Source organism: Lactuca saligna, chromosome 5 (assembly GCF_052625555.1).
Source record: "Lactuca saligna cultivar CGN05327 chromosome 5, ASM5262555v1, whole genome shotgun sequence".
NCBI lineage: Eukaryota > Viridiplantae > Streptophyta > Magnoliopsida > Asterales > Asteraceae > Lactuca > Lactuca saligna.
In genome coordinates this window covers 196,484,746-196,499,955 of record NC_136421.1, presented here as the reverse complement: position 1 = coordinate 196,499,955, position 15,210 = coordinate 196,484,746, and the positions used below count along the sequence as shown (strand labels likewise).

The 15,210-nt window shown below is 36.1% G+C and overlaps 1 protein-coding gene across 2 annotated transcripts; it reads right to left on the bottom strand.

Moving 5' to 3' along the window:
* Positions 1-270: 270 nt before the first annotated feature.
* Positions 271-14,650, bottom strand: LOC144998342 (phospholipase D alpha 1-like). 2 transcript variants are annotated; one of them, XM_078958128.1, is made up of 4 exons: positions 14,272-14,650; positions 3,202-3,249; positions 1,065-2,955; positions 271-978 (listed from the first exon to the last, which is right to left on the bottom strand). In XM_078958128.1, the coding sequence occupies exons 1-4, from the start codon at positions 14,350-14,352 to the stop codon at positions 545-547; spliced, it is 2,454 nt and encodes an 817-aa protein (XP_078814254.1). In that variant the 5' UTR covers positions 14,353-14,650; the 3' UTR covers positions 271-544. The 2 variants fall into 2 exon arrangements, with proteins under 2 accessions (XP_078814254.1, XP_078814256.1); XM_078958130.1 differs by lacking the exon at positions 3,202-3,249 and having other exon boundaries at positions 14,272-14,649.
* Between the last annotated feature and the right edge of the window lie 560 nt (positions 14,651-15,210).

Here is a 15,210-nt window from a genome sequence, read left to right as displayed (position 1 = left end):
TTGTAGCAAGTTTGATTTATAGAAAAACAAAATCTTCATTACAAGACATTATTGGAGATGCAACCATATTCTTCCACATTGGTTTCGAGGTGTCTTCTAGGGTAATATTTTCTGTTTGAGAATGATGTGACTGCAACATAATTTTACGTCAATGGTAAGAAAAAAGACAAAGATATAGAAACCACAAAAAGGCATTATAAACCCATAAATGGCAACCAATACACATCAAATAAAACATATTAGTTAGAAATATCATGGGAGCCTTTACCATCATTGTAATGAATAACTCAAACTCTTATTCATTAATTGCTATTTCAAACTTAAACATGAACATATTACATAAAACCATAATTAGAACTCACTCGTAATGCCAACATAGAAGATCGAAAAAGTAAAATTACAAGTAAAACTCCATAAACAAGAGCAGACCCAATTCTGTACCCAATAAACATGACAATTCGTCGCAGTTTCTAGGTTTCAGGAAAGGGTAGTTTAGTCTTTTTCTCACACCAATCACAAGACACCGATTTTGTACCCCATTTTCTTAAGTAGTTAGAATCGGAGGCATGTAGCCCGCGTAGGTACCAAGAACCCTAGCCTTTGTGTCGGGGAAGAACTCCGACCCCGGCAGCTCCGTCACATCTCCCTCCTCCGTGACTCCGACGGGGTAACTGAGCAGGTGCCCCGGCAAATCATGGTCAAGCCTCTCAGAACAATAAAGATCCCAGTATTTCATCGATATCTGGTTCACCTTTCGGATGCAATTCAAGCTCTCCGGACATGAAAAACAGTCGTCAAGAAGCCCCATATGCTCGTACCACAACGACATCCTGAACCCATGAACCTGACCCCTCGCCTGCTGTCTTTTTGATAGATGACACGGCTGAAACGCCCCCATTGCTATCTCAGAATCTCGAGCTCCGTCCATCGATCTCTGGTTAATATTCGCTGATCCGACGATTATGTACTCGTCATCGACTACAAAATCATCAATATTTCTCGCATTAATCAGTGAAAACGAAAACAGAGTATGAGTAAGAATATTAGTATGACTATGCACTAACCGATCATCATCTTGGCATGCACGTAGATCATGAACCGGCGTGCTTCCTGAGCTCGCTGGTAATTAGTACCCTGATCAGGCTTCTCCGACGGTATATACTCGTAAGGTTTCTTGATTTCACGGTTGCCGAGACAAAAGAATGTTAAATAATCCCTGGGGTTCGCCACGATGTGCTTCACTTTCAGAGCGTGAACGATATCAGTGTACATCATCTGCATCGTTCTTCTTTGCCAGTCCAGTATGGCTTGTACTGATGCACCCTCCGGCTCACCCTCGGGCCACATTGGCAAGACGATGTACACCCGGAAGTCCTCTCCGGCTTCGATTTTGCTCACGATTTTAAGCGACAGTTCTTTCGGGATTAGATGTAAGGCGTTGATGTCTTCATCTTTAATGTCGTTTGAGTTCCAGCCGTATGAACTTCCGAGAAAGTACTGGTTTTCGATGTAGATGAAGTTTTTTGCTCGGCGGATGGCGTTGATGTACCCGTCTTGAATGCTCCGGTCAATAATGTTATCTTTTCCGCTTATCAACCCAGCACGTGCTGCATCCTCGGGTTTCTCAGGGAACCCAAATGCAGCGCCACCGTCAATTGACCGGAACAACTGAACATTCCATCTCTCATGGTCATCTGGTAACGTCACCGGCGACGGAGGGATTATGACGTGACTAAGATCCCTTACGTCGTTCAATAAATCCTTCCCGCCTTGCTTGAGCCACCGCTGCTCAAAATTGAATAACACATCCCACGCTATCGGACCTTCAAGCTTGCAATGGATGTCATGCCAGGGTTCCCGAGGTCCACCTTTCTTCACTGATGAATTAGGGAAATTAGGTTGGTGGAAATCATCATGGTGGACGGAATCAAGTGTTCGGAAAAGGGAATGGAATGGTGTATCGTATCGTCCATTGCAAAGATCGATTCCACCTATAAAACTAACTATACGCCTCTTCTCATGGTTATTAGGTAATGGAGCGTCAACAACCACAATCTTTTGATGATGAGTTAACATCAATGAAATCTGGATGTTTTGGACGAGACTGCGTCCATCATCCGGATTACGAGGACACAGTACACAGTTTACTTCCGAGCCATGGAAGTATGCGCCTGTGTCCTCGTCATGGGTTGCCATGAACCCATTTTTAAACAAACCGTCAGAAGTTCGATCATCCCAAACTAGCATCAACACCCGAACACCCTCACTCGCCTTTTTCTTTAGCAATTCCCCAAGTGTCATGTCCCCACCCGACTTCGGCCTTCTTAAATCCCTAATTAAACTAATTTCCGTGTAAACGGACCATCCGGTTATATAAATCAAGTGTTTAGCATTAGAAATCGCATCAAAAATGTCCTCCCAACATCGGTGTGGTTCATAGTACTTGCCTCCGGTTAATGGTATTTTTGGGGTAAAATTATCGGGTAAGTGTGCGTCTTGATAAAGTGTAACCCTACATCCGTTTCTTTGTGGAAAGAATGTAAAGGGTACACCCGGGAATTTTACGCTTTGTATACCTCGAGACCATTGGCATTCCCGTTCGACTTTAAAGAAGTGTACCTTTACATGGATTTTTGAATGCCCATGGATTGATTTGCCACGGTCATCCACAAGTTCGAGCCATTCATCGATTACTTCTTGGTTAAGTAGTTTGATAACCGGGACGTAGGCGCGTCCGATTACAGTTGCGCCTATTGGGTCGTCTTCTTTGACTGTAAAGATGACATTGGAAGCCATGTGGGCACAGTAGATATGGAATGACTCGAACCATCGTGGGTTCGAGTCATGTTCCAGCATCCTGGTTCGGCCCACTCGAGCTTTTTCTAGGTCAACCGTTGCGTAAAGGCTTGCGGCGCTGTTCTTTAACCCCACTACATGCTCTAGTCCATCCACAATCTACACAAAATCAAAAACAAAGGTTACATAATTATTTGCTAAGTAAAAGATGAAAATATAGTTTTATAGGTTTTGAATAATTTTTTTTTTTTTTTTAATATATAGTTGAGGTTGTCGTTTTTTATGTGTAAAGTTGCAAACACATGTTCAAGTACTAGACCAACTCAAACGATCTCACTTTTATCCAAAGAAGAATAACTGGATTCTAGGACCAAAACCGTCAAATGTATGAACAAACATATTTACATATTTCATAGATTTGGAAATCCGTCGGCCCAAAATCCATAGAGAGACCTGAATTTGAAAGTTTTCAAGAAATATCAAGATGAGTTTTTATTTCATTTTTTGCTTTTATGTAAAACGTATAAAATTGAAATTTCCTACCAGTCACCTATACTTTTTCATTTATTTATTCTAATTTGATAGCATATGTAAAATAACAAGTTTTAACTTTTTACACTGCATTCCTCCAGAAAAGATAAAGAACAAGATGATTAATGACCAAAGTAATTAGTCTAACCTTTTTTTTAAAAAATGATCAAGTGGTATGAATACACATTAATCAAGTGTCTATCCATCTCCTTAACTCCTATAACCTTTGAGTTTCCCAAATTTAGAGTTATTTCACGTTACTCTTATCCCTTCATGTTTCTCTATTGAATGTTGATTTCTCTATAAATAAAGATCATCTATGTGTGTTTGATATATGAATAAGAATAAAACATTCCCCCACTATTTTTATCTAGGTTAGTTAGTCTTTGTTTTTCAATAGGCTATCAACAAGATTATCTCAATATCATAAGGATCAAGCCTAAATTTCTACACGGACATGTTGTTTGATTAATCGGTTTTATTATTTTAAAAGTTTATTTTTGTTTAGTTTAAATAATAGGCAATTAGGAAAGTAACCATATTTAACGGTTTTTTTTTTTTTTTTTTTTTTTTAATTTTTAATTTTATTTCCTGCATAGTTTTAGAATTCAATTAGGATACTTATTTAGTATAAATAGGATCAATGGTGTGGTATTATTTTTTTTATGCAAAACTTTTTCTCAGTTTAATTATTCTTGTTCAAGTAATATATATTTGTTTCAATTCTTCAATTCTCACGTTTTCTTTTTCACTTGTTGCATACGGGTTTTTTTTGCTTGTTATTGAAACAAGTTTCAACCCAAGTAATCTAACACTTGGTATCAGAGCGGTTTCGTTAAAGGGGGTGTGATTCAAAGTTGATTACAAGCAACCCCAGTTTCTTTTAATCGGACTTGTGGGAGACTAACCGAAGGTGTTGAGTAAACAAACGGGAAGACGTTAAAGCGGGTGACTTTGATTTGGTTCGTTTTGCGGGTGATGGAATACGGTAAAGGTGGTCGTAACCTTGTCTTGTTGTCCGGTGGAAGAGTGCTCTTAGAACAAGCTTGATTAAAAAAGTCGGGGTTAAGGAGAAAAGGATGTCGTTGGTTAAAGAAGGAGGTTCGATGACGTATCAAGTTCCGGTTTTGACTCCAACGAATTATCCGGTGTGGGCAGTCAAAATCAAGTCGATTATGGATGCACACACAATATGGGAGACGGTCGAACCCAAGGCGGGTGAAACATCGGATCAAAAAAAATCAAAACAAGCTCTTGCTTTTTTGTTTCAAGCGATACCCGAAGACATGTTGTTGCAAATGGCGAGTTACAGCGGACCAAAGAAAATGCGAGATGAGCTGAAAACACGGTATTTGGGAGTGGATCGTGTGAGAACGACTCGATTTGCAACCTTAAAAAGGGAGCTTGGAAGTTTGCGCATGAAGGAGGGTGAAACGGTTGATGATTTTGTGACGAAATTATCCGATTTAGCGTCAAAAGCAAGGAGTCCTGGATATGAGATTGAAGAAGGTGATTTGGTAAAAAGGTTACTTGATTCAATGCCTAAGTCGTTTCTTCAAATTGTGGCTTCGCAATGTTTTGAGTTGGATTCGATGTTATTCGATGAAGCGGTTGGTAGATTAAGGCATATGAGGAGCGTATAAGAGGAACTGAGAAAGTGGAGGACACTCAAGGTGGGTTGTTGTTGGCTAGTGAAGAAAAGTCACATGTTTGTAAGCATTATGACAATGGTAATGAACGTGTCTGGGATAAAAGTCACGTTAGATGTTACAAATGTGGTGAGCTTGATCACTATAAAAACGAGTGTCCTAAATGGGAAAAGGAAGAAACAGGTCTAATCGAAGAGGAACCGACATTGTTTTGAACGAATGGTTCGTATAACCAAACCGATTAAAGGGGTGATTGTTGGATTAATCGGTTTTATTATTTTAGAAGTTTATTTTGTTTAGTTTAAATAATAGGCAATTAGGAAAGTAACCATATTTAAGTTTTTATTTTATTTTATCTCTTGCATAGTTTTAGATTTCAATTATAATACTTATTTGTCTAGTATAAATAAGATCAATGGTGTGGTATTATTTATTTTATGAAGAACTTTTTCTCGGTTTAATTATTCTCATTTAAATAATATATATTTGTTTCAATTCTTCAATTCTCACGTTTTCTTTTTCACTTGTTGCATACGGGTTTTTTTGCTTGTTATTTTCAACCCAAGTAATCTAACACATGTAACCAAAGTATAATTCTATTATATATCTAAGTGCTATCATATAAGTCGTCTTTCTTTTATATTAATGTCTTATATAACTTTTAATTGAAATAAGAGAAGGACTAACATGCAAATATGAACATAATGAAAAGATGACTTTCGTACTATAAGTATCCATATATTGTGTTTATGAAAAAATAAAAAATTGCTACTGATTTATATAGTTTTTTTTGGTAGTCCATCATGGCAAACTCGAATTTTTGGCTTTGGATGTCACCAAAAAGAATTATTTGTCATGGATATTGGATTCAGAAAGTGAAATACACCTAGATGCTTATGGAATTTGTAACACAATCAAAGACAGAAATGTTGGAACTTTATATATAAAGGAATTGCAAGTTGGCAATTTTATTTGTATCCCACATTGGTGGGGGAAGAAACTTTTGTGGGTTTATAAGTCTATTCCGTTGGTAAGCTTTTAAAGGCTTTAGTGGATCAAAGGAATGGGCAAAGCCCGTGCGCGCCTAGCCTACCACTAGCCGATGCCGCGAGTGCGCGATTTAGGTGCACTTAGCACGACTCATCGGTTGCTGGGAGCTGAGGAGCTTTTATTTTTGACGAGCTCGGGTCAAGCCGGTTTGACCGATCTGGTCAAATGGTTGACCGGTGTTGACTTCGTGGAGGACAAGTCAGGGTATTCTAGAAGGATCAGGAAATGGCTTGCTTGGAGAGCAAGCTGTCGCCCTAGGGTTTCTGGGGTCGACCTATGGGGGCCCGTTTGATGCCTTCTAGGGTTACAATACCTATAAATACAGCTCCCTAGGAGCCACATTGACACCTCACAAAATCTGAAAGTTCTCTCCTTCTCTCTGCGTTTTTTTTCCTGGTTTCCAAGTAGTCGCTTTGTGTTTGTCGATTTCCAGTGTTGTTTGAATATCGATCAAGCTGCATTAAATCCTGGGGTTTTACTCTGTTGCTTACAACCAGTAGAAGCGAAGTAAAAACCTTTAAGGACAGGAGTCTGATTCGTGCAGTTGCTTCAAGATCAAGATCAGCAATCAACATGTCGGTTTTACTTTTCTGTCGTGTGGTTAATTCATTCAATAATAGGACATTCTTCTTTTACATTTCTTATAACCAGATCTAATCGAGAAGGATAGATCTGGTTTCTGAACGAAACTTGGTAAATATAATAATAATTGGATCTATTATTCGCAACTAATCGACATATAATTCTCAATATTATTTGTCGGTTTCCTTGAGCATCTATTAGTTTTTTTTACAACAATCTTAAAGGTTTTTTATTTATTTGTGATCAATCAACAAACTAATGGACACTACTGCTAGCCTCCACTTCATGAACTAAGAGTTTGCCAAACTTGACCAATTCGATGGTCAGAACTACACTCGTTGGGTCGAATAGGTCAAGTTCATGTTTCATGTCTTGAAGCTCTCCTTTGTGTTAAACCCAAAACTAGCACCAATTCCTGATGATACAATTCCCAAGGAGGGGGAATCTATGGACCCAACGGTCATTACAGAACTGGAAAAGCAAAGGATTCTGCATAGAGAATCCGAGGAATTGTGTGTGGGTCACATCAAGAATTCCTTATCTGATTGGCTCTATGATCTTTACTCGATGATCAAAGATCCAAAAGAGCTATGGAGTGCATTGGAACTTAAGTATAAGGTACATGAGGAAGGTTAGTACCTTGTGTCCAAGTACCTTGAGTTTCAAATGGTTGATGACAAATCAATTATGGAGCAAGTGCATGAACTCCAAGTCATGGTCAACAAGTTGAACGCACTCTCCATCTTTCTTCCAGAACTCTTTCAGGTTGGTGCGATCATCGCAAAACTGCCACCCTCGTGGAAAGATTTCTCTAAGAGAATGATGCACAAATCTAAGGACTACTCCTTGGATGATCTAATGAAACACCTCCGCATTGAGCAGGAAACTCGCATCAGGGACAAGCGAGGTAAAGTTAGACAAAGTGTGCATCACGTGTCAGCTGGGAGTTCTAGCCTCACAGGCAAATCAGGAGGACAGAATAAGAAGAACTTTGGACCCAAGAAACAAAGCTTCAAGAAACCGGGTCATCAGAATCCTAACTCAAATCCAAAAAGGGTCGGTCCTTGCCACGTCTGCGGAGAGATTGGGCACTATACGAGAGAATGCAAAGATCGCAAATCAGTACCGGTTGCACATGCAGTTGAGAAGGTAACTGACATGGTGGCTAGTGTGAACCTTGGAGAGATTTTCATGATCTCCTGTCTTACTCGAGCAATCTATGCTCGAGGTTGTTTCGTGGACACTGGAGCCACTATGCATGTTTGTGGGCATCGAGAGAGCTTTCGCACCTACCACCCCATGCCTTAGGGGATGGTTGTCGTCTGTGTTGATGGCCACAGAGCTGAAGTTCTAGGAAGGGGGGATGTTTGGTTGAAGTTCACACGTGGTGAATGGGTGACTCTTCGAGATGTTCTTCATGGTCCTACTATCTCGAAGGGTTTGGTTTCTGCGGACAAGTTTGACAAGGGTGGGTTCAAGATGGTGCTTCAGAGAGGCAAAATTGTGATCACTAAAGGTAGTAGACATGTTGGGAGGGCGAATAATACTTCAGGAATGTATCGCTTGTGTCTTAGTGATGAGGGTAATATGAGTGGTCCTAGTGTTGAGAGTGGTGTTTCTAGTGTTGCTAGTGTGTCGAGTGTTGGTAATGATGTAATTGATGGATTGGTTGCTAATGAGAATGAAGTGAACTTTTCTAGTTATATTGTTTGTTCAATTTTTTTATGGCAAAAACGTTTAGCTCACACTAATGTTAAAAACATTGAAAAAAATGCAAACTAAAGGTATGTTAAAATATGACACAAAAGATTTTGAAAAATGTGAAACATGTGTAAAATCAAAGTTCACTAAGAAACCATTTCCATTAATTAAGAGAAACACTTCATTACTTGAGTTGATTCATTCTAATATATGTGAGTTAAATGGAATCCTTACTCGAGGAGGAAAAAAGGTATTTCATCACATTTTGTGATGACTTCAGTAGATATCTACATGTTTATTTGCTGAGATCAAAAGATGAAGCTTTTGATGCATTTAAACGATATAAGGATGAGGTAGAAAATCAACTTGAAAGACACATCAAAATTCTTCGATCGGACAGAGGCAGAGAATATTTCAACTAAGAGTTTGACACATTCTGCGAAGAGAACGGAATCAAACATGAGAGAACATCACCATACACTCCCCAACAGAATGGTTTGGCTGAAAGAAAGAACCGAACCCTTTGTGAGATGGTCAACTGTATGTTGAACCAATCGGGTCAACCAAACAATTTGTGGGGGGAAGCACTATTGACTGCTTGTTATGTTCATGATAGGATCATTAGTCGTGTGATTCCTACAAGCCCTTATGAGTTGTGGAAAGGTAGAAAGCCTAATCTAGACTATTTGAAAGTGTGTGTATGTGTGTGTGTGTGGGGGGGGGGGGTTGCTTATTATCGGACTCCCGATCCTAAGTGAATCAAATTGGGAGCACGAGCTAATGAGTATATTTATTGGATATGCTCAAAATAGCAAGACTTACCAAGATTTAGTGATAAAAGCGATATTTTTGGGCCCCTCGATGATTTAGTGACGAAAAACATAAATGCTCGGCCGGGCTAGGGCTAATTTGATTTGTTTAATTAGTCAGTCATCGTAAATCGAAAATCGGGAAACAACACATAGACTGAGAGAATGATTTCAATCCATGTCTTGCATCTATACGATATCTAGAATGGAGGAATATATGATCCCTTATCTAAATGACAGGGTACTGATAAGATCAGAGTTCGACAACGTCTTTGAGAGCTACAATTGCTAATCGAGTCGTGCTTACATTTGTGGTTACTAGACTTATCCAAGTGGGAGACGGTTGAATTAGTGTCTAAGCCCGTAATCATATTTGGTAAGTACTTGACCCGATTGTGCATGGTCCTTTTGGGTTGCCTTCACCAAAGCAACTTGACTGAAGAAATAAATAGAGAAAGAGGTTATTATGATTTATTAATATGTTATAAGAATAATATATTAAAGGAGAAATCATATTTGTTTAATTAATATTGGTCAATAATTAATTAGGAATTAATTTTGTGATCAAATGCAATTAATTAAACTAGAGGGGCTGAATTGTAATTATGTGATAGTTGCAAAATAAGGCAATGGTTATCCTAGTAGTAGGATGGAAGAATTCAAGGGATAATATATCCTTGAAATCGTCCAAAGGTCCAAGAGATAAGGGTTATCAAGGCTTATCTTATGATTGCTTGGTGGGCAAGCAACTAGATAAGGATAAGGACTGAAACGCTAATCTCAACCCTATATAAAGACCCCTAAGGCATAAGAAATTGTCCACTTGATCCCTAGGGTATCTAGATCCGATTTCTACCTCTCCCCTTCTCTCTCTCTCTCTCTCTCTATAGCTTCTCTAATTGCTTGTGGTGTTTGTGAGCCATTAGAGGCACTACACTTGTGGTGCTTGCTTTCAAGACTTAGGGTTTGAAGATTTGAGTTGTTATTACAATATAACAATAAGAGGTATGTGATCTAACCTTTTATGTGTATTTCGAAAATACTAGGGCATATTAGGGTTTCTATATGTGTTCATAATGTTGTGTATCTAATAGTGAAAACATAGATCCAATATTAGGGTTGCATACACATAAGATTGTTTGTACAAAACCCATCAATATGTTGATCATTGGCACTCACCTAGAAGGTATTCATGAGACGAAGAAATACCTATCCTCAAACTTTAAGATGAAAGATCTTGGAGAAGTAGATACTATTCTTGGTATCAAGGTGAAGAGGACAGGTGGTCAGATTTCTCTAAGTCAATCTCATTACATAGAGAAAATTCTGAAAAAGTTTCAACATTTGAACATTAAGGAATTCAATACTCCTTTTGAATCAAGTGTAAAACTGATGGTGAATTCTGGTCGAGCAGTGGCTCAAAGGCTTTTGTGGGTTGGCAATTTCCTTTGTATCCCACATTGGTGGGGGGAAGAAACTTTTGTGGGTTTATAAGCCTATTCCCTTGGTAAGATTTCAAAGGCTTTAGTGGATCAAAGGAATGGGCCAAGCCCACGCGCCCGCCTAGCCTAGCCTAGCACTAGCCGATGCCGCGAGTGCGCGAAATGGCGCGATTTAGGCACACTTTGCACGACGCATCGGTCGCTAGGAGCTGAGGAGCTTTTATTTTTGACGAGCTCGGGTCAAGCTGGTTTGACCGATCTGGTCAAATGGTTGACCGGCATTGACTTCGTGGAGGACAAGTCAGGGTATTTTAGAAGGATCAGGAAATGGCTTGCTTGGAGAGCAAGCTGTCGCCCTAGGGTTTCTGGGGCCAACCTATGGGGGCCCGTTTGATGCCTTCTAGGGTTACAATACCTATAAATACAGCTCCCTAGGAGCCACATTGACACCTCACGAAATCTGAAAGTTCTCTCCCTCTCTTTGTGTTTTTTTTTTTTTTTTTTTTTTCTGGTTTCCAAGTAGTCGCTTTGTGTTTGTCGATTTCCAGTGTTGTTGGAATATCGATCAAGCTGCATTAAATCCTGGGGTTTTACTCTGTTGCTTACAACTAATAGAAGCGAAGTAAAAACTTTTAAGGACATGAGTCTGATTCGTGCAGTTGCTTCATGATCAAGATCAGCAATCAACAGATCGGTTTTACTTTTCTGTCGTGTGGTTAATTCATCCAATAATAGGATATTCTTCTTCTACATTTCTTATAATCAGATCTAACCGAGAAGGATAGATCTGGTTTCTGAACGAAACTTGGTAAATATAATAATAATTGGATCTATTATTCGCAACTAATTGACATATAATTCTCAATATTATTTGTCGGTTTCCTTGCGCGTCTATTAGTTTGTTTTACAACAATACACGTCAACTAATCAACCAAATGCCAAAGCAATGATTTTTATTTGTCAACGAGGGATTGAAGAGTGAATATCTCATAGTCAAAGATCCATTTTCCCTTTGGAAAATATTAAAAGGGAGTTATAAACACCAAAAAAACGGTGATACTCCCTAAAAAGCTCGTTATGAGTGGATTGCAAGATCTTAAATCAATGGGTGATTATAACTCGACGATGAGGGAATGCTAGAGAAAACATATTCAACTTCTCATGCATCAAATTGGCTCATAAAACAACAATATCATGAAAATGATTTTAAGAAAAATCATGAACTTATTCCATGTTTACTTGTGGCTGATCAAAACAATGAGATTTTGATGAAAAAACATAAAGTTCGCCCAAATGGTTGTACCCCTTTCCCTAAAGCGATTATGATAACACATCATTTTAATAACTACAATTGTGGCCGCAGTGTGGTAGAGGTCATGGCTATAGTGGTGGAGGCAAATATCATGGTGGTGTTCATGTTAAGAACACAAAAGATCATAAAAATGGCATGAGATGGCAAGAAAAGGGAGATATGAATGATGATGAACCAAGTGGAAAAGGTAGATAAGTTGCTGCAAGTATTTGCTATCATTTTGGAGGCAAAATTTATGGGACACATATTTTTTATATGGAAAACCAACTCGTGGAACTTTAAAAAGAATCTCTTAAGATTAATAAAGGAAAAAATATAATACACTTTTATTGGGCACATGCCTTTTATATAGAGAACCAACTCGTGAAACTTTAGAAACAATCTCTTAAGAATAAAGGAAAAAATAGAAACACGATTTCTTTCGTTGGCGATTTCCTTCTTGATTAATAATAAGCTTAAGATAAATTTATGAATAAGATGTCTTACTTTTAGTTACATCATATACATTTGCAAACTTTGACATACTTATGTGTTTTATTGATATGATTATATGATGGTTTTAAATTAGCTATGAGATACTTTATTAACAATCATGAAAATACATGTTTTAGAAAATGGATTCTCTCAACACCTAACGTATAATTGTAAATGTATGTCTCGCAAATTCTATAACTACACACACCATACAAAGGCACTCGAGATATTTTTTCTCAATCAACAATGCAATATGAAAATTTTAATATGAATATATGATATTGGGTAGCAGTAGCACAATATTGATGGAAGGCCCAAAAAGGAGAAAATATATTATTGTATGGATGAATAAAGTTTCAAATTAACGATACATTATTTTCTCCCAAATCTCAAAGAAACTTATTAAGCTTTAAGATATTTGTTGATATCAATATTATTCTTTCTAATAAATGAAAATAATTTTGTCACATGTCATTCTCTCATTAATTTAGATACATGCTATTCTTTTGGTATTTTTAAATAATTGTTTTTTCCATTTGTCATTTTGTAATTTTTTTTCTTAATTAACACATTATATTTACACCTCAATTAATAATTATCTTAATTAAAAATAACTAATAAATTACAATATTAGTAATTTAGTACTCATATAGTATTTAATATGTTTTCATTTAATTTTAAATTTCAAATCTATAAATTTAAATAACATTTTGTTTAAACTTTCATATTTAATTTTTTATTTTATCAAATCTGTATAATATAACAGTCTTATACCTAGTAATTATAATGAAACAACAAATGAAGGGAATGTTGAATATCTTAAGATTATCAAATTAATTTCCGGTAAAAATATGTATTTCAAAATTAAGCTCTTATTCCACTGGCCTATATTATAATATATAAAAACAATAATTTGGCCTAAAATAGTATTGGTCCGATCTTCGGTTTCATGCTATCAATTCACATAGAGTTTTACATATCGCCAAGTTGCAATAAATTTATTGGTCTATCTAATGATCTTTTAGTTTTATTGATTTGGATCCACATTGCTATCATCTTGCAGTTTTAAATATTCTGAAGGTATATTAAAATTATTAAGAAATATTAAAAACATAAACATTTTGTTTTTAATTGTCCTTTATAAAATGTGAGGTTTATTTTATTAATAATCTTTATAATATACGGGATCAAATTGATCCTAATTTGTTAAGTTTATCTGGTTTTTACGAATAAAATAAAATGAAAACCATATATATATTCCTATTATGTGGTGTGGTGGAGTACTCACGGCCATAAATTTTAAGCAGCTTAACCACACTAAAACCGTAAAACCCCTCGTACAAACATCTAAGTTTTTATTTTCTTGAAAACTGCTCAAAAAGTTTATTTTTGTTTCCATTTTTTCTTATTTTTATTTTCGTTTTTGTTTTAATTAAATATTTGATAAAACTATAAAAATAATTTATTATAGCTCATAAACTACTTTTTTCTATAAACTTGTTGAGATAGCTTATTAATTAGTTAGTCTATAAAAATAAGATTCTTAATTTATTAAGAATGATAAATACCTTTTAACCAAGGCTATGCAAAAGACGAAACCATTGACTTAATAGATTCATATTATAATACAACATAAATATACCTAACCCAATTCAATATTACACTACTTAATTCAAACCCAAATTTTTGAATAACTACAGATTTGGAGTGTTTCCTGCTAAAGAGATGCCAAAAACCTGGTGAACCCTTGACCTTCTACAATTTTCAAAGATTATATATAACAATTTACTGTGTTTTGATCAAGATTTCAACACATGATCAACAAATCATATTTTTGAACATGATCCAATTATACCTCCTAATGTGTGTGTGTGTGTGTGAGAGAGAGAGAGAGAGAGAGAGAGAGAGAGAGAGAGATTACTAACCTTATGAAGCAAATTGGACTTGAGTTTGTCTACTTCACAGATTGTGGCGTGAAGTGTTCCATGTAGCGATATTTGGGCCATCTATCCCCACCTTCAAACACCTTAATTAATCTCTATATCTCCTATGTATATGTGTATGGAGAGAGAGAGAGAGAGAGAGAGAGAGAGAGAGAGAGAGAGAGAGAGAGAGAGAGAGATGGATATTTACAAGAAGTGGTAAGTTTAAGCCAACGAAGAAGAAGAAGAATAAAAAGCAAGAAACATCAAAGAAATTGTGGAAGTGTATTAGGTGAGAGATCAAGAAACAAGCCCCATATGTTTGACATTCAACTATATCTCACTCACTCTCCCTATATATAAGCTTCGTATCTGTATATCATGTTATGATGTTTAACGCCACATCTATATATATATATATATATATATATATATATATATATATATATATATATATATATATATATATATATATATATATATATATATATATATATATATATATATATATATATATATATATAACTAACATTTTTCCTTGAATCTCATTTCATTTGAAACCCCCAATAAAAATTTACAAACATCTCATGCATTTAAAACATCCTATTTTAAGGAATATCACTCAAAAATCTCTTAATAATGATTAAAAATTCAAATGTTTTTTAACTTATATAATATATTTAATAAACAATTAATAGATATTCTACTATAAAAAAGTCAATCTTTTCGAGTACACACACAAATACAATTCACATACAAAATTCACAAAAAAAAAAAAAAAAAAACAAGATTAAAGTTTTTTGTGTTGATTTGAGGGCTTTGAACAATTTTTCGAGCCATGTTATTATGTTGAAGATTTTAATTTGTAAGTTTGTTATATACTAATTCTTTTTTGTATTTTCTTTATTTAAGTATTGTTTTAAGAATATCATTGTATTTCGT

Bases quoted from the DNA above. Each gene is read 5' to 3' on its own strand.
- LOC144998342 (XM_078958128.1), bottom strand. From the start codon at position 14,352: ATGGCCCAAATATCGCTACATGGAACACTTCACGCCACAATCTGTGAA. The intron at 3,250-14,271 runs GTTAGTAATCTC...TTTCAAATTCAG, and splicing joins AGTCCAATTTGCTTCATAAG to GTCTCTCTATGGATTTTGGG. The intron at 2,956-3,201 runs GTAAATATGTTT...GATTTTGTGTAG, and splicing joins TTTCCAAATCTATGAAATAT to ATTGTGGATGGACTAGAGCA.